The sequence below is a fragment of the Phascolarctos cinereus genome, unplaced genomic scaffold, assembly GCF_003287225.1.
Source record: "Phascolarctos cinereus isolate Bilbo 61053 unplaced genomic scaffold, phaCin_HiC Scaffold_5;HRSCAF=322, whole genome shotgun sequence".
NCBI classification, from domain to species: Eukaryota; Metazoa; Chordata; class Mammalia; order Diprotodontia; family Phascolarctidae; genus Phascolarctos; species Phascolarctos cinereus.
This window is the reverse complement of record NW_027555958.1, coordinates 359,065,257-359,085,113: the sequence shown is the minus strand read 5'-3', so window position 1 is coordinate 359,085,113 and position 19,857 is coordinate 359,065,257. Positions and strand designations below refer to the sequence as shown.

At 37.2% G+C, this 19,857-nt stretch overlaps 1 protein-coding gene across 5 annotated transcripts in view; it reads left to right on the top strand.

The window, feature by feature from the left end:
* Positions 1-19,857, top strand: part of MARK1 (microtubule affinity regulating kinase 1) — a 151,201-nt gene that overhangs the window by 123,776 nt on the left and 7,568 nt on the right. For 2 of the 5 annotated variants that reach the window (XM_078156305.1, XM_078156303.1), the window contains exons 14-16: positions 10,382-10,479; positions 14,678-14,839; positions 15,634-15,885. In XM_078156305.1, the coding sequence (XP_078012431.1) occupies positions 10,382-10,479; positions 14,678-14,839; positions 15,634-15,885 (512 nt within the window). Of the gene's footprint in view, positions 1-10,381; positions 10,480-14,677; positions 14,840-15,630; positions 15,886-19,857 lie in introns of those variants that run through there. The other 3 variants (XM_078156304.1, XM_020982234.2, XM_078156306.1) reach the window with 2 other exon arrangements.

Genomic DNA, 19,857 nt, shown 5'->3' with positions numbered 1-19,857 from the left:
ATTGCCTGGTCAGATGAATGGTCAGGTGACTTGTCCAGGGTCACACAGCAAGTATGTATCAGAGGCAGGACCTGAGCCCGGGCCTTTCAGACTCTTATGGCCATCTCTGAATCTGCAATACCATTTATACACAAATATTAATACACCAGAAAGTATAAGCATCATAATTGTTGTACAAAGGAGGAAAGTAGAAAGAGAACTAGACTTTCTCAGGAGGCCGGGGCTCATGTCTCAGTTGTGCCACATACTGGCTTTGGTGTTTACTAACTGTAGGAGCATGGGTGAGGAAGTCATTAAATAGTTTCCTCATGGGGATAATAGTACTTGCACTACCTATTTCACGGGGCTGGTGTTAGAAAGTGCTTTATAAATCTTAAAGTATTACATAAATAAGAGCGATCATTCTTATTATTAAAAACAAAGTGCTATAAGGGCTTGGAGAAGAAAGAATACATTTGGTCAGGAAGGTCAGAAGAAGTTTCATGAAGGAGGTAACACTTGAGCATTAATTGATAGGATTTCCACAGGCAGAGGCTTTTTTGGTGCCATGTATATGGTAGACAGAAGATATAGCATGAGCAAAGAAAGGTACAGAACACGTATAGGACATAGTAAATAGTGAAAACTCAGGTATAGAGGATACACAAAAGGAGATTAATGGGAAGAATACAAGGAAGGTGAGTTAGAGCGATAGCATAGAGATACTTTGAATGTCTTGCTAAGAAAAAATTTAGCTGTTTTTAGGAAACAGAAATCTTTCAAAGGTTTTTGAGCAGATAAATAACATGATTAGAGCTATGTCATAAGAAAATAACTCTGGCAGTGGCATAGAGGATGGATTGGAACAGAAAGTAAGTGAAGGTGAGAAACCAGTTAGGAGGCTATTAAACTGAAGGCCAGTAAAGAGGACCCTGCACTGGGGGTGGCATGAAGGGAATACGTGTGAGTCACACTACTGACAGGAATTGATGTGAGGGACTAATTTAAAAAAAGGAAATTGCCCCAACATTCTTTTGGGGGGTGTTAGCAGGAATGGAGAAGCGGATTTCAGGGTAACTTCACAGGATCTCAGAGTTGGAAGGCGAGGCCACCCATCCCAATTTGTACATATTATTAGGCAGATTTATCCACACAGAATTTGAAGTGTTAGTGGAATACCCAAGAGAAGATACCTAGTAGAGAATTAGAGGTGCTGGTCTGGGAGTCAGGAAAGAAGTTGAGATTGTTGGAGAGAGATTTGGGAGGTTTCTGTGTAAAGATGGTAGTTGAATCTATGAGGAAAGATAGAAGGGAAGAGGCCTAAGGACAGATTCTTGAATATATACATTGAGAGAGCTGGATGAAAAAGAATTAGAGAACTAGTAGTCAGAGAAAAGAGGAGAAGCCAGTCAGTAAGCATTTATTAAGCACCTGCTTGTGCCAGACATTGTGCTAAGTGCTGGGGATACAAGAAAAAGCAAAAAAAAATCCCTTTCCTTGAGGAGCTCACAATCTAATGAGACAATGTGCAAACAAATATGTGCAAACAAGCAATATACAGGATTAATAGGAGGTAAGCAACAGAGGGAAGGCCTTAAAATTAAGAGGGATTAAAAAAGGCTTCATGTAGAAGATAGGATTTTAGCTGGCATCTAAAGCTTCAGAAATTGAGGCAGAGAGGAGGGAGAGCCTTCCAAGCATGGGAACAGCAAGAGAAAATTCTGAGAACAAAGAGACAAGAGCATCTTATTTCTTGTTCATGGAACAGCAAGGATACCAGTGTTACTGGAATTTTTTAAGTGGGGGAGTGGAGTGGAGTGATATGGTCAGATTTATGCTTTAAGAAAATCACTTTGATGGCTTAATGGAGGATGGATTGGAATGGGGAGAGATTGGGGGCAGGCAGACCCACATGCAGGCTATTGCAATAATCTGGGAGGACCTGCACCAGTGTATCAGAAGTGAGGAGGGGCATATGAAAGAGTTATTGCAAAGGTGAAATCAGTAGGTCTTAGCAACAGATTGGATAGGGGAAAGGGGTGGGAAAAAATAGCAGGGCGTTAAGGTTGATACCTAGGTTATGAGTCTAGGTGATTTGAATGATGATGTCCTCTATAGCAATAGGGAAATTTTAAAAGGGGATGGTTTAGGGAGAAATATAATGAGTTTAATTTTGGACATATTAAGTTAAATATATCTGCTAGACTTCCTGTTCAAGATATCTGAAAGACAGTTGGAGATGAGAGTCTGTAGGTCAGTAGAGAGGTTAGGGCTGGGTAAGTAGATGTGAAAATCATGAGCATAGAGAGGATAATTCAATTTGTGATGGGATCACCAAGTGAAGTAGTATAGAGGGAGGAGAAAAGAAGGCCTAGATCAGAGACTTGAGGATCTCTCATGACATATGGGTATGACCTGGATGAAGATCTAGTGAGTAGACTTAAGAGTGATTACATTGGTAGGAGGAAAACCATGAGAGAGTGATGTCATGAAAAGCTAGAGAGAAGAAACTATCAAGAAGAGGGTTATCACAGTGTCAAAGGCTGCAGAGAGGTTAAGAAGGATGAGGATTGAGAAAAGCCACTGGATTTGGCAATTAAGAGATCATTGGTAGCTAGAGAGAGCAGTAGAGAGCTTTGAAGAGAAGCAAGAATATAGTTACGGAACCCCAAGGAAAGAGAAGATTTCGAGAAGAAAGGAGCAGTCAGCAAGTCATAAGCTCCAGAAAGGTCAAGAGAATGAAGACTAAGAATAGGCCATTAGATTTGATAATTAGATGGTAAGTAATCTCTTCTGGAGAGCAGTTTAATTAGAGCAATAAAGACAAAGTTTTTAGGGATTTAAGAATGAATGGATGATTAAGAAATACAAGTAGCGAAAAAAATTATTTAAAAAGGAAACAAAATTGGGGGAGTAAAAAAGTTGCATCAAGCTTTATAGCATGGATCACTAGGATAATGGTAGATCTGTTAATAGGAATAGGGAAGCCAGAAGGAGAGGCACATTTTTAGGATAAGTTCACAGAATCTCTGAGTTAGAAGGAGAGCTCAGAAGCCACCTAGTCCAATTTGTAGATCTTACACAATTTTTTCACGTTGAATTTGAGGTGTTGGTAGAAAAAAATAGGACTTGTCCAGTAAAGAATTGGAACTGCAAATCTGGATCTCAGGAAAGAGATTGAGACTATTAGAGAGAAAGATTTGAAAGGTATCTGGAAAGGAAAGAAAAGTAGTTTTGTTTTTTAAAGGATAACAGTTACTACATTTTTGTAGGAAGAATTTTTTAAAAGCTGTGTTAGGGCTTGACTGAGGATAGTTGATAGAGCAAGGTTTCAGAGGAGGTAGGAATGGGATGGGATCATGAGACCATTTGGACTCATTACCATGGCAAGGCGGGGAGATACTTTTCCCTTTGGGACAGGGACATAAAGAGAGAATGGATAATGGTATATTGTAAGTTTGAGATAGAGAAGAGAAAGGTTATAAGAACTCACAGTGGATGACCATAGTCATCTCAATAAAGTGTTGAAGTTATCCAATTAAATAAATGTTTAAGTGCTTACTTTGTATAAATCGTTGGGGTGGAAATAAAGTTAGAGGCTCTAAAAAAGTGAAACATATGGGAGGTGATAAGTCATCAGCAAGAGATTAATAGTAGTGTTGCCGAGTACTAGTAAGGATACCCAGCTAACAGCATTAGCTTAGTTTAAAAGTTGGAGGAAAAATTAAAAATTGGGATCTTGATAGCAATGCTTAAACATTGTAGTCAGTTAAAATTCGCTGTCTTGGTTTTTTCCATGAATAGTAATATTTATTTATTTGAGTTTTGGTACTTGCAAGAATTTTACAAAAATAGCATTACCTAAATATTAGCATAGTTGTAATTAACTTATAACAAAATAATAACTAGATTGTTTTCATTATATATGAAAACTATGAAGCTATGAAAATGATATTAGGATATCATTTTTTATATAACAGGGAAAAAGCAGCTTTCAACTCATCAGGAAACAGTAAGCGTAGATGAATATAACTGATTTTGTCTTCCAACTGACTTGCAGATTGTTATTATATAACTACTAGTGCTTAGAACTTTTTTCTTGACATATATCAACAAATATGAATGTTTTCCTGTACAAAACAAAAGAAAGGGTTGTGTATGGAAGTGAGAGTGTGTTTTGTACAGCTTTTTTTTTTTTAAGATGTGAGGCTTAACAGATTAAAGAATATTTGGGGAATACTAGGCAAAGTCTCATATTTATCACCTGAATATTAGCCAGAGTACAGCTGCCAGCCTGTACTCATAGCACCATAGAATTGAATTTGGCCCCACCATATGTATCCAACTTTATTTCCAACTGCTCCCTAATACCAGACCTATACTTTTCACCTTGATTAATGTCTCATGAACAGACTGTGTGTAACACTACTTCTGTGCTTTATGTAGTTCCATTTCCTGAAGTACCCTTCTCTCTCCCTTTAGCCTTTACAAATCCCATCCCATCCTTCATCCATTGTACTGTGCTGATGTACTCAAAACTATCCTTGATCTCTTAAAACATATTGGAGGATGAAACAAAGACCATGAAGTACTTTATAAACCTTAAAAAACCATGTAATTATCAGTTTTTATTATCTATAAACTATTTTTAGTCTAGGCCTGTTTTTTTTTTATTGTGGAGATACAAAAGGAAAGAGAAGATGACTAGTGGCACAGTGGATAGAGCTCTGGACCTGGAGTCAGGAAGACCTGAGTTCAAACACAGCCTCAGATACTAGCTGTGTGAACCTGGAAAAGTCATTCAACTGCTCTCTGCCTCAATTTTCTCAGCTGTAAAATGAGGATAATCCATTCTGATCCAACTGTCATTTATTAAGGACCTATAAGATGCAGGCACTAAGCTGGATGTTGCATTACTCATTCAGTCACTAAACATTTATTAGGCAACAGCTATATGCCAGCCACTCTGCTAAGTGCTAGAGTTGCAAAACAAACAACTAAAAGGCAAAAGGCAGCATGAGTTCTGGAGGAATTCACAGTCTAATGGGGAAAAGTAACACATAAAAACATTGGGAAAGGGAATGGGGTGAGGAGGAACAGGAGGCACGAATTTAACTCCTTTGGCTGGATGGGAAATTATGAGATATCTGCCCTGGGCTCCCTCCTTAAATGGAGGCTCTGGGAGGAGCTCTTCTATGTCCTTCCTCTCCAGTCAGAGGAATGCTGAGAAGGTGTCAGATTCAGAGCAGAAGAGATCTTTCAGGAATAAGATTTTCAGGAACCAGTCATGTCAAGGAGAGCAGCCATGTGGGAAACAAGGGTGTTACAATGACAAAAAAGCGCTCTCTACCCTTAAAGGAGCTTATGTTCTAATGAGGGAGAGGGAAGGAGCAGAGATGGATATAGCCTGTAAGTAAGGAACTTATCTGCATGATGATTTGAGAAGCAAGGAGAAAAAGCAGTGACAAGTGGGGGATCAGAAACCCTTCCATGAACTACACTGTGAAGGAAGTTAACGATTCTAAAAAGAAGGAATGAAGAGAGCATAGCATGTTCCAGGTATTGAAAATAGCCTGTACCAAGGCAGAGAAGCTAGAAAACAAATGCCATTTTTTGCTGGAACATAGAGTGTTTTCAAGGGAGGGATGTGCTATAAACTAAGAAAGGCTAGTAGGTAGAAGCTAGAATGTGAAGGGCTTTAAATGCCAAGCTGAGGAGTTAATAATCAGTAGATATTTACTAAGTGCCTGGTACTGTGCTGGGCTAAACCCTAGGGATACAAATAAAAAGCAAGATGGTCAAGATACAGACTAATGGGGGAAGACACACAAAAGGAAGGTGAAAAGTGGGGTTTGGTGGTAGAGAGGGAAAATGCGCCTGATGTGGGGGCAGGATGACAATCCAAAGAAGTCCAAAAGCAGTGTAGCTGGTGGGAAATAGGTAGAAGATTGTGCTGACCCCCACCTTAAATGGAGACGCTGGAGTCTATGGCTCTGTCCTCTAGTCAGAGGGTCCAATCAGAAGGGCAGAGCATACTGATGAAATGTGAGTCAGAAGGCTAATTCATCAGGCAGGATAGTAAGATTTTCCACCCATTGAGTTTCTTTGAGGAAAGAAGGCATGATGAAATTCAAGGGCAGTGTAGTTGTTGGAAATGAAGAGAAGACTGTTGGATTCCCACCTTAAATAGAAGCTCTGGAGCCCATGGCTCTGCCCTCCAGTCAAAAGGTTCAATCACAGGTCAGAGGGTACTAATGAGATACTTTTAACTTAGATATTATCCTGAATGTTCTGTGTTTTATACTAGAGGCAATAGGAAGCCATAGAAAGTTCTTGAACATGGCACTATACATGGTCCATTTCATGTTTTAGAAAGATTATTTTGGCAGCTCTGTGGAGACTAGATTGGGGGGAAAGATTGGAAACTGGTAGTCCATTTTGGAGTTTGTTGTAATAGTCCAAGTAAGAGATGATGAATACCTGAGCTAGAGTGATAACTATGTGAGGAGAGAGAAAGGGGGCAAATATAAAACGTGATGGGCATGTAGAATCAACAAGGTGTTATCAACTGGCTTTTTGGGGTAAAGAAGAAAAAGTCAAGGATAATTCCTAGGACAAAAACCTGAGTAAATGGAAAGATGATGGTATGCTTAACATAAATAGGTCAGGTTAAAGGGAGGATGAATTTGGGTAGGGAAGATAATAAATTTCATTTTGGATATGTTTGAGTTAGATTCCTATGGGACATTCAGCTGATATTTTCTAACAGGTGGTTGGTGATAAAGGACTGGAGTTTAAGGGAGTAGGTGGGACTGGATAGATAGATGCGGGAGTCATTCTGCATAAAGATGATCTTTGAGGCCAGGGTTAGTGATGAGGTTGTGGAGAAAGAAGATAGGAGAACTAGGAGAAAAGAAGTGTCATGAAAATACAAGGTGAAGGAGATGGCCAACACTAACTATCATACTACAGAGAAATTAAGAAGGATGAGGACTAAGAAGAGGACATGGGATTCAGCAATTAATATATTGTTGATAACTTTGGAAAAGACCCTATTGGGTTTATCCGTATCACGTTTTTATCTCTCCCTCTGAGGCAAACATGTAATTGATACCTAGTTAATATTTTGGAGATTAAGCAGTGTTCAGCTGAAGCATTGTGGAAGTAGATGCTCAATTTGGGGTCAGGAAGACTTGTATCCCAATCCCACCTCTCATATTTGCTTGCTGGGTAACCATAGGCAGGTCCCTTAACTTATCTGAGCCTCAGTTTCCTCATCTGTAAAATGGGGATAATATACCTATAGTATTTATCACACAAAGCTTGAAGCTCAAATGTGATCATGATTATAAAGCCCTAGCAAATCTTAAAGCAGTAGTAGTAAAATGCCAGTTTTTAATTGAATCACATTTGTTTAACAGTATTTTAAAAGATAAATAGGAAGATGTCTAGCATCATGCCTGGGAGAAGAGATCTTTTTCAATTATAATTTTTTATATTACTGTGGAGTGTTTCCAGTAACTTCAGTATATGAAGACTGTGGACTAAGGGTTCGTAAATCTTTTTTGTATTGTGGACCCTTTTGGCCTTCTGGTTAAGCCTATAGATAGGGGTGGGGAACCTGTAGCCTGGAGGCCATATGTGTCTCTCTAGGTCCGTGGGTGTGGCCTTTTGACCTAGTCCAAGTTTTGCAGAACAAATCCTTTTATTAAGGGGATTTGTTCTGTGAAGTTTGGATTCACTCAAAGGGCCACACTTGAGAACCTAGAGGGCCACATGTAGCCTCCAGGCCGCAGGTTCCCTATCCCTGCTATAGACCCTTTCTCAGAATTATGTTTTTAAGTTCATAAAGTAAAATATATAAGATTACCAAGGAAACCAATTATATTGAAATACATTTGTTATCAAAATGTTTTTAAGAGGAAGTTCATGGACCTCATGTTAAGAACTACTGCTGACACTATTAATAAGGACATTTCTTGAACATTAATCAGGCTTAAATAAAATGATAAATGTCCAAAAAAAGTGCATGTATAGCACATAAAGCAAAATTTTAACCCTTCCAGGACAGTCTCAGCTCCTAACAAATTAATGCCTTTTTTGTTTTGCAAGGAATTTTCATTATAGAACATTAGTGAAACTCTTGTATCAAAAGATCTGTAAATGTTTTCCAAATTTGAGCAGTGGAACAAATGTGTTCAATTGCTGTCAACTGTAATCTGTGGAAAAAAAATTGATAGGATAATAGAAAATCATAGACAACCCACTCTTAGCCCTGTTTCCTATGACAGGTTTCCTTCTATGCTGATAGACCAAGATGATTTATCCCATGTAATTTAATTCAAAAATTTTAAACAAATATACAGATCTCTGTGCTTATTGGCATTACATTGTGTCTAGTAAGTTGATGTGAACATTATGTTGGAAAATTTTGTGGACTTAAAATTGCCCATTTCGTAAGTAATGGAGGAAGTTAGGTTAGATAGTTTGATACATTTTTGGTGGTTGATGGCAGTTAGAAATTATTTAAATTGTTCAGTGTTTCTTTAAAATATATATAGCACTTTAAAGTTCATGAAGGAAGAAAGCACTTTGCTCACAGAAGCCCTATAGTGTAGCTTTCTCAGCCTTATGATTAATCTTGTACTTTAATATTCATTTCACCCACACTGTATACAGTATTTCTAAACTCCAAAATTGAAACTGTTTCTTTCTCACAGAATCACATTGAGAACTTCTTAACAAATTGAGTCTTTTTTTTTTTTGTTTAAAGCAGAAACCATTTCATTCACCAGGAAAGTATTTCATTATACTAGCAAAAGGTTCTGAAATTGTGACAAATTTTTTCCCAACTAAATATTAGGAAAAGAAGGTTATAAAAAGGAAAGGTTTACTAGCAAACCCCAGGTTTTTATTATACAGTTCCAGATTCCAAGGGAGCAACTTACGTGAGCACTCAGGGCTTATCACCTTATGAGCAGCAAAGTCTTAAGCTTTTTCCAAGTTGTTACATGGAAAATTGTATTGCTTTAGCATATCTCCTCTTTTTAGGGAAGGTATAATAGAAGGTCATAAGAGGCTTCCATCTCCCAACCCATCTCTTTGGTTTCTTCTTACTTCCACTTATACCAGACAAGTTGAGGCAACTTTTTTCCAGTCACCTCACGTGATTACGTGGATCTCTCCATGATATAATTTAGAATTGTCCAGCCCTTGTTTACTATGGGCCACATACATCTAAATTTAATTTGAAAAATGCCCTTTGTAAATTTAGCTTGTTTTCAGCTGTTTTCCATTTAGTTTACTCTTTACACTTGTGATGTTAGTCCCAGAAGTTATTCCCTTTAGGTGAATATACTGTTGAGATTAAGATTCACTCAGTTTTGTTTCTATTGTCCTGTGTATTTTCTTATGTCCTGGTTGATTATAGTCACTAAATATAATGATTGAACAGTGTGATAGAAACATAAATTTTTGTAGTTCATATATTTAAACATTAGTTTAAGTTGACTATATTATTTTAAAGTGCAGTGAAATGCTTAACTTAATGCTAAGAGAATTAAATGTTTTCATTAGTTGAATTTTCTAATTAATTGGAGATTAAGTAGAAAATCTCTTGTTAAAAAAAGGTATTTCTAAAATATATTAGCACTTTTTCTGGTCTTTATGAATATGTTATAATAAGCATACTTAAATCCTCCTTTAGTAACTGAGAATTTTGAAGTGCCATAAGGTCATGATTATGAAAACCCTTTTTCATTATATGGTACTCTAGAGTTAGGAGTAGGATGGGGGTTAGCAGACTAAAATCCATGTACCAGAGATGGCCTATGAGAAGATTTGAGGTAACATGGCATCTAGGAATGGGAATTGTACAAAGAAACCTATGTGGGTGTACACATGGCAGAAAGATGCCTGCCCTGCTAGTCATCTCCCTCTTTTCATTTTCACCCCTGAACCTCCAGCTGCCTGTAATTGACTTGTTTCACTGTCATGAGAATGAGGCTTAGGATCAAGGTATATAGATTTTCAGAGAAAGTAGTAGCTGATAGGTAACAGCCTTGTGATCAGGGAGAATTATTGGCACAGCCACACCCCATTTACTCCTACTCTCAAAGATTGCTAACCCCTGGTGTAGGACATTGGAATGAATTTAAGTGACACCAAGGTAAACTCTAGAATTTGCTCTTTTGACCCTAAACCCTCATATGAATGTATTCTCTTATCAATTGCTTTTTTACTCCCAAAAACTAAAGGAAAAACAAATCAAGTAAATCAGATTGAGAGTTCTAGTTCATTAAAAGTTTACCATACTTTTTTCAATATAATTTGCAATTTATGTATTACCTGAGTTTCCCAAAATTTAATTGAAATTGAAAAATTACATCTTTCTTTCTTATAGAACGTTTTTCCTGGAAGTGGTATGACAAGAAGGAACACATATGTTTGTGAAAGGACTACAGATCGCTATTCTGCAATACAGAATGGGAAAGACAACAGGTAAGAAGTAATTTTGAGTTTTAGTGTAACATAGCAAATTTGATATTAAACCGGATCAGTTCTATTCCTAGAACTCTGTAAATAGCATTCTGTAACATGGTACAGTAATTAGAAGAAATAAATAGTGGGTGGACTGAAAGTTTATAGCCCAAGCATTGTGAGAAGATATAGGACAAATGGAGACTGAGGATTAACTTAAATTGGTTGAGTGGAGCCTGTGATAGGAAGGGAAGCTCGGAGTGGTAGATTTGTGGTATAGGGGTTGGAGATATTGATAAAGACACACAGATATGTTAAGTCATTTCCATGGTCATAGGATCATAGATTTAGAGCTGAAAAAGACCTTTGAAATGATCTAATCCAACCCCCTCATTTTTAAAATTGAGTAATCTGGGTCCTAGAGAAATGACATTTCTTATCCAAGGTCACATACAGTCAAATTTAGTATATCTCCACCTCCTCCAACTATGCAGCGCCTCTGGCTATTTCTTTAGATTTTCCCTTCCCTCCACAATAATCACTTTCCTTCTGTACTCTGTCCATTTTTTCCACTTGTTCCATTATTTTCTAGTTCAGCTCTTCTTTTCTTTCTTGCTCATACTTATCTCCTTTCTCATTCCCTCCTCAACCCCACTTTTCTCTCCCTTTCTGTTTTTCCTTCCCAGAACTCATGTATAGTCATCCCTTTCTAAACTTGAAGTGTAGGATTGTTAGAAGAAGTAAAAAGTAAAATATTAAATCAGTTTCCTATCGGTTTTTCCCAACACACCGCTGCTTCCATGTTTGAAAGAATGAAATCCTTATGGGAAGCTTAGAGACAATATTTCATCTCCTAAAAAGAAAAATGTTTTTAATAAATAATAGAAAATCAAGGCAAAGCTATTAGGCCCTAAAACCTGTGCCACTTTTTATTGCTTATTTAAATAACTATCTTTCTATTATGTCTCAAAACACTACTTTGTAGAATGACCATAATTTGAATGATGTTGTTTTTCTTTATTTTCCTTATTGAATGAGAATGAAAGAACTTTTAAGTTTTAATGAGTACAAATACTAAAGATTTTACTTTTTATTTACATAAAAGTTGGGAAAAAATCAGTACTTCAACTGCTAATTCTGGCCCCAACATTAGTAAAATAGTAATTTCTTATTAGTAATTAGGTACAATTAGCAGTAAATTTAAAATCCAACTGTTGTTTGGTTGTTTTTAATAATTAGGCATAATTAAAAGTAATTTTTTTTTTTGGTCAAGGCAATTGGGGTTAAGTGACTTACCTAACAGAGTCACACTGGTCTGAGACCAGATTTGAACTCAGTTCCTCCTGACTCCAGAGCCAGTGCTCTATTTACTGTACCACCCAGCTGCTCCAAAAGTAATTTTAAAAGCCAACTACTGCAGTGGGTTTTGTTTGTTTTGTGATTTGGGGAGGGGGGAATGTTACATAAGTTACGGAAAACAGTTTTGTAAACTAAAAGAACATTGCACTCAGAATCAGAAGACCCATATCAATACCTGCCGCCATTTGGCAACTTTATTTCCACTCTCTAGGTCTCAGTTTACCAATCTGTAAAATGAGATCAGACTAAGGGATCCCCAAGGTCCCTTCCAGCTCTGAAATTCTAAAATTCTCTGAATACTTGTCAGTGCAAGTTAAAAGGATCATTAGTCCAAATCTAATGAAATTCTGTTTACTCTTCTGTCATTGACTTAATGGCATTTCATTTTCCATATTTCAATTTCTTTCCCTATTAACTAGAAATAAAATATATTGTGAGCTCCTTGAAAACTGGAACAATGTCCTGTGTATCTTTTTATTCCCCTTTCCCTAATCTCCCCCTCCACCCACACCAACCTGGCACAGTGCTTTGCACCCTTCTACAGTTTCATAGATGGCCTTCTGGAGCTGCTATGACCAAGAAATTCATCACCCAGAAGCTAACATGGTGATCATTCTGTCACTGGGCCAGTACTCAAAGACTTTCCCTCTTGTGTTCAGAGATGACTTAGGGACTTTATGATGAAACATCAGAGAAGGACTTTATAGTGATGGCCATACTGGGTACATTTAAGCATAATCCTCAATCTTTATCACCCCCATGGAGGAGGACTTTGGTCCTCCATGAGATTTTCCTATATAATGAGGATTTAAAAAAAAAACATTCTCCCTTCTTTCCCACTGATAATGGCTTGACTCTGGTACTGATGAGGTCTCTTTAAAATTCCCTTAATGAGATTAACTCTTATGATAAATTGTGAAGTCTTGATATTGTTCTAGGTTGACCCATTGATACCACATTAAAAATGATTGATTGATTCAGATTTGGAAGGACTTCAGCAGTTGTCTGGTCTGACCTCTACTGGAAAAAGAACCATTTCTACAGTGTACCTGTCAAGTGTCATCTGGCCTTTGCTTGAAGGCCATCAATGAGAGAGAACCCTCCACCATGTGATGTAACCTATTCCAGTTTTGAATAACCCTAGTTGTTATGAATTTTCTATAGGGTAGTACTCCAGAAAGTGGGGCAAACTGAAAGAACAGGTTGACAGAGGATCCAATAACTCATTAGTTCATTTAGGCCTAACTCAGTAGATCTACATTACAGACTTATGGTGCTACCATGAAGTACATTAGATTGGATTAAATAAAGCACTTGTTAAACCTTACTATGGGCCAGGCAATATCTAGGTAGTTTTGCAGGCTTCTCTCCAGATATCCTAATTCACATAAGTCCGACTGGCTTTTTTTCATCTGACCTATTAGCCCTTCTCTGTTTCTTATGTCTCTGTTCTCCCTTTTAAAGACCAAATCCAAGGGTAAATCCCAAGTGCATGATCTGACAGCAATTATTCTTACTTCACGTGGTATGTGTCCAGCACAAGGAAAGGGAATCCTAGCTTATTAAAGAATTAACTTTAGGGAAAGAATTTCTCACTTAGTCAATGAGATACCATCAATACCAAGTCAAAGTTCTTAATATTCATGACACTGGGGCCGGGAAGATAAATGCTTAGTAAACGGTTATTGAAGTGACTTGGTAGAATTGACTGGACCACTTTACAAATCAAATATAAAGAATAAGGAGGTAGAGGTGTTTTACCCTGCTTAGTTCTCATAGTAATAATAGCCCAACATGTAATGAGCTTTAAGGTTCAAAAAGCACTTTATGGGCAGCTAGGTTGTGCAGTGGGTAGAGCACTGGCCTTGTAGTCTGGAGGACCTGAGTTCAAATCCAGCCTCAGACACAGACACTTGACACTTACTAGCACATTACTTAACCCCACTTTACTTACATTATCTCATTTGGTCCTCAAAACAGCCCTGCAAAGTAGATGTTGTTATCATCCCCATTTTACATAGAAGCCTGAAGCTGAGACTTGTTGATTTCCCAATCACATGGTTAGTACTGTGGTTGTCTGAGGTGAGAGTCAAAACCATATCTTCCTGACTCCAAATCCAGCATTTAATTGATTCACCAGATTGCTCTGCCTTTACTGCCCCTGGACACTTCAAGAAGCTGTGGTAGTCTTTAGTGTTATTAAATTCTCTGCACTGTAGCTAGTCCTTGGCTGTCAGACTGTTATTTGTAAGTTCATATAATGATTAGGAGTCATATCAATTCTTCTACTTCCCAGTTATAGGACTTCAGTCAGGCCGTTTACTGTCTAGGCCACAGTTTTTACATTTGTATAATATGAAAATTAGGAAAGCCAAGGACTTGATCTCTAAAAATCCCTTCCACTATAATAGTCTGTCATTTAATAGATAATTAGTGAAGGTGTATTGATATTTATTGCTGGAGACTTTATTTTTACCAGCTTGGTGCTCCTCATTATTCTATTATTAGTAACCACAATGATAAGATATCCTAAACTTTGAGTCTTAGGAAGAAAAAAAGTCTTTGATCCATTACTTCATCCTTTATTTTGGAATCCATTGAAAAGCAACAAAAATAACTTCATAACCTACTCAAGCACTTTTCCATGGAAACTGGTGAGAAAATTTATACAGCATACTTTTAGCTGGAACGGCATTAATTATGTTGTATTAGTCATAAATAATTGTTAATTTCTCTAAAATGTTTAATTTTTTTATTCAGTTTGGTTTATCTGTAGAAATCTCATTCTTTAGTCGAGGCAAATTTCGGTTTGTTTTCCTTTTCTTATTCCCATGGCTTTCCTGATGACTTATGCTCAAAGTCTGACAGAAATGTCTGTGAGCAGCACATCTTCTGCAGGCTCTGCCATCACTTCTGCTGCACCGTCAACACGGCCTCGACACCAGAAGTCTATGTCTGCGTCTGGCCACCCCATAAAAGTCACGTTGCCAGCCATCAAAGATGGCACTGACTTTCGACCAGGGTAATGTACTATGTGCATCCCATTTCCTTTTTTTATGAAATATAGAGTGTCATACCTCAGGGAGCAAGAGTGTCTGGATTGTCATTAGAGTTCTACCACTTACTGCTTAGGCAAGGCTATTAATCTCCCTGCTCCTCAGGTCTTTATTCTACAAAAATAAGAGGAAGGGAGACTTATGCCCCACACTCTCTCAGGTGCCTTCTAATTCTAAAACAGTGTAACTCTGTGGTGCCAGTATTGTTCCTTTGCCCAGTTTGTTTAAAGAATGTTGCCTTTCTATCCATGAGCATTTTAATTATTTGATATTAGGTTAGTTAGCACATAGCCATTTGATATTTATTCATCAAGGCCTAAATTTATCATGAGTAGTTGTGTTTAGAGTTAAGGAGTTTTGGGGGTTGTTTGTTTTTAGCTCTACAGAATTTTAATTAGAATAGTTTAATATATGGGCATTGTCGTGGATTTACCACTCTTGGTACTGAAAGGTTTATTATGCCTTATATATATTTTACAAAGTAAGAGTACTGTAGTTGAACATTCTGAGCTTCGCATTTTCTTAGTATTTAAATGATTGAGGATTTTTAATAATCTAATGAAAAGCATTCAAAAGAATTATTCCTAAAAATGAGATCATCTCTGACTAGAAAGACAATCCATAGTTCATATCTATAATGAGAAGAGTAAATCAGTGCCAAAGGGAAGCTCTGCCTATTTTCCTTCTGGCTTCAAGTATGACTTCTGAGTGAATGATTTTTCTGTGTCAACCTGAATAGCATCTTAATTTTTCCCAGCAGTACGACTCATAGAGTTCCTGCTGCTTCCCCATCTGCTCATAGTATTAGTGCCACTACGCCAGACCGAACCCGTTTTCCTCGTGGGAGTTCAAGTCGAAGTACTTTTCATGGTGAACAGCTCCGAGAACGACGTAATGCTACTTACAATGGACCACCTGCTTCACCATCACATGAAACTGGTACATTTTCACATGCCAGAAGGGGAACATCAACTGGCATAATAAGCAAGATAACTTCCAGGTTTGGTCGCAGGTCAGTACAAATGCATTGTTGTTTTAGCATAGGAAATCAAACCCAAATGAACTTTTGTCAGCAGAACTTGTGTGGCACGGTGATTTTTCATAGGAAGATTAAAATGTCGCAGTCTTTTGTAGAAGATTTTAAAATGAAAGTTTCAGCATGAAAGCAGTCCATTAAATAGAAATGAAATCAAGCTAATTGAAGGCACAAAAAATTAACTACAAAAAAAACAGAATAAAGAAAATGTCTAATAGAAGTATAGCATAAGCGTGTACTTCTTGCCTATGTTTTAACAGGTAGTATCACCAAAGAATATTGAAAATGTGTACATTTAGCACAAATTAGAAAAAAGAAAGTATTTCAGTTCTTTATTTAGTTTCTTTTCAAACTTCCTTTCTCTAGTTCCATGATTATCATTCAAGATAATTTTTAGATGTTTTTCTTATGTCTTTAAAATTATGCTACCCTTATGTTTTCTCCACAAATAGTTGTGTACTTTACCTTCTATCATTTTTTCTGTGTATAAAAATTCTGTAATAGGAATCAGATAAATTATAGGTACAATAAAAATGCGTCATGAAAGTAGATATAGTGACTAAAAACCTCTTTTTAAAATATTTAAAATAGTGAACATTTAAAATAGTAAAAATTATGTTGTTTCCTATAAAATGGAAAAACTATAAAAGGGACTCCAACGTCTTATAAATTATATACATAGCACCACAGAACACAACCACTGAGTTTTAAGTTTTTTCTATCCAAAATCAATGTCCTAGCTATAATATCAACATTAAATTTTAATTAATTTTGTTTGCCACCTTATGTTTTAGAAAGGCTTTGGGGGGATGATTGTAATAGCCTTTATCCTTTTAAATTTTGTTTAGGAAAGTTGGAACTGATGCCTTTTCCTTCCCAATCTCCACCCCACATTTTCTTTATATCAAGCACAGGAGTTTTCAGAATCATTTCATTTACCTTAGAGCCATGCTTAAATTTGGAATCCTACTTTTCAAAAATAATTATGGGCATAGTCATGAGAGGTTCGAGGGCTAGGTGGTCCCTTAAAACTGGCTCTCTTTGGCCCTCCTCTACCCCCTTACCCTGCCTTGACACACCCTGACACATAGTTAGTTAGACATGCATACACATCAAGAGCATCTTTAAATGAATGGTAAAAGGACTGAGAACCAAAAATGCCAGGGAGACATTCTTCATCCCTTTCCACTATTCCCCAGGGTGGGGTCTAATGAATGGGTAAAGAAATCAAAAGGTCATGTCTAAGCATTCAGTAAACCATGTTCAACATGTGGAGAGATAATGCAAGTGCCTATAGAACCATATAGATATTACTGTAAGCATCCATATACATAAATTTCAGTTTTACCCCCAAAATGAGATCTCTTTGAAGGGAAAAAAAATATCTCTCTTTCTGTCTTCCCGTCTCCTCCCTCTCTCCTCCTTCTCTCTCCTTCCTCTCTCCCGTCTTTTCCTCTCCTCATCCCCCTTCCTCACTGATTTCCTTACTCATCTGAGCATTTATTCAGTATCTCATATGTGCCAGGCATTGTGTTAGAATACACAAAGACAAAAAGAACACACCTCCTTTTAAGGAGCTTACATTCTATTGTGAGGAAGCAACACTAGTATGTGGAATGTTAAATACAAACTGTATGCAAGGAAGTTTTCAGGTGAGAGGACACAAGTCTAAATAAGAAGGGCAATTTTGAAACTGTAGAACAGGTGAAAACAAATAAAAAAAATTTAATTCCTGTTTGTACACTGAGCACTGTACACCACATTTTTCTTATGACAGTGACTTTATCACAGGCAGCATAGAGTAATCAGAGGAGCATTGGTCTAGGAGTTTGGAGACTTGTAGTCTCTGTCACTAATTATTTATGTGACTTAGAGTGTATCGCACAATCTTCTCGGACCTTATTTTCCACATTTTTCAAATGAGAGTCTTTATAGACTTTTAAAATTCTCTATGTTTTTCCTTTTTTTTTTTTTTTTGGCCAGGCAGTGGGGTTAAGTGACTTCCCCAGGGTCATACAGCTAGTGGGTGTTATATGTCTGAGGCCAGATTTGAACTCAGATCCTCCTGAATCCAGGACCAGTGCTCTATCCACTGTGCCACCCCTGTGTTTTAGTTATTGCTTACTAAAATGCATTTAAATATTAAAACTGAATGTTTTCCTTTTAAAAGAACTTTAGTAGGTATTATTCTTCTGGGTTTTTTGTGAAGGGTAGGAGGAAGACTGCTATTCATTCAGTCTTCTGTAAAGGGTCATTTTCATGCCTTTAACATGATAAATTAAAAGCACTTACCTGGTTCCTAAACTTTTATACATACGTCAAGTTAGGAGATAGATTTTTAAAATGTGTAACTGTCCAATTGGCATGGAATTAGTGTAATTCACTGAAGTCACAATGAAGCCTACAAGAGAAACAGTATCAAGATATGAACCTCTATGTAATAGCTGTCAATGTCAGTTCTGCCTCCATTGCATTTCTTGCATACTTAACCTTGTCCTCAGAGGCACAGCCACTACCCTAGACTATTTTAATAGCCTTCTAATAAGGTTCCTTACTTTAATTTCTCCCCCTTCTAATTTATACTGTTGCCAGCTGCCGAAATAACATTCCTAAAGCTCAATCCTAATCAAGCATCTTCAATAGTTCTTTAATATATCATAGGATAAAATGCAAACTCATCAGCTTGGTATATGAAACCCTTTCTAATCTGACTCCAGCTTACTTCTCCAGGTTTATTTCATATCACTTCCCTTTACTCATTCTTTGTTCCAGCCAGGCTGACCCACCTGCTCCTTCCCCAGCTTGTCATTTCATCTCCCACCTTTACAAAGCCCGTCTTGCTTGCCCTTTCTCTTCTCCTTCTCCTCCTTAGCTTAAGCTCAAGTCACTTTCATCTTCTATAAGAAGTCTTTCTTAGTCCCCCAAGTTGTTAGTATTTTCTCCTTCCTCAAATTATATTGTATTCATTTTTCTTTGTATCTGTTCCATATCCTTTCATCCCCAGTAAAAGATAAGCTACTTGAGGGCTGGGACTAGTTTCCATTTTGGTTTTGTATTCATAGCACCTAGCACAGTGCCTTGTACATAATAGACATATAAATGTTGTATTTATTGTATTGAATCAGTTTATAATTAGGTCTAGGACTACCACAGTACCTTCTGTGTCTCTCAGTACTTCAGTGCGTCAGTGAGTTCGTTGATCTGGTATTCCTTCAACATATGCAGATTGCAACTCATCCCTACCTTTTCATCTTATACAACAGTCATCCATTCCTGGCTCCCTCCCTTCCTCTCCCAATAGGAAATCCATAAAACATGTAGAGGGCCTTATTCCAGATCTCAGCATTACTGGGGTTACCCAGAGAGGATTCAGGTTGTCTGCTAGTTATTACTCACTGTCATTAAATGACTGACTCATCTCTCTTTCTGGTCAAATATCCATTTAGTGTCTTTAACACCACTTTTCTCATGCTTTTATCATTGGTATTTTAGTGTAGTCTATTTATGTCTACCAAGTGCCTCTCCATTGCCTACCTTTGAGTGACCTGTAATTTTTGTTCCTTAGAAGTTGTGATTTTCCATAATTCACATCAATACAAAATCACCAGAAGAATATGTATATTCAGAAGATTGAGTGAGTTTTGTTTACAGGAGAAACTTATGTCATTGAAAGTACTCTACAGTTTCCCAAATGCCATCTAACTTCCTTTGTTTTGTTTTAGGCTTAATTCGTTGGCCATCTACTGCACCTTTCTAAAATCTGTATATCCCAGTGAACTAGTTCTATTGCTTTTCCATCCAACTGCATATTAGTCTAAAGAGGGATTCTTCATTTATTTGTTTTTTTCCTGTATGGTTAGGTTAGGTTGAATTATTTTGCATTATTATGGATTTCATTTCAGATACTGTGCTATATTCTGGGACTTGATGCAATAACTTGATGCAGTA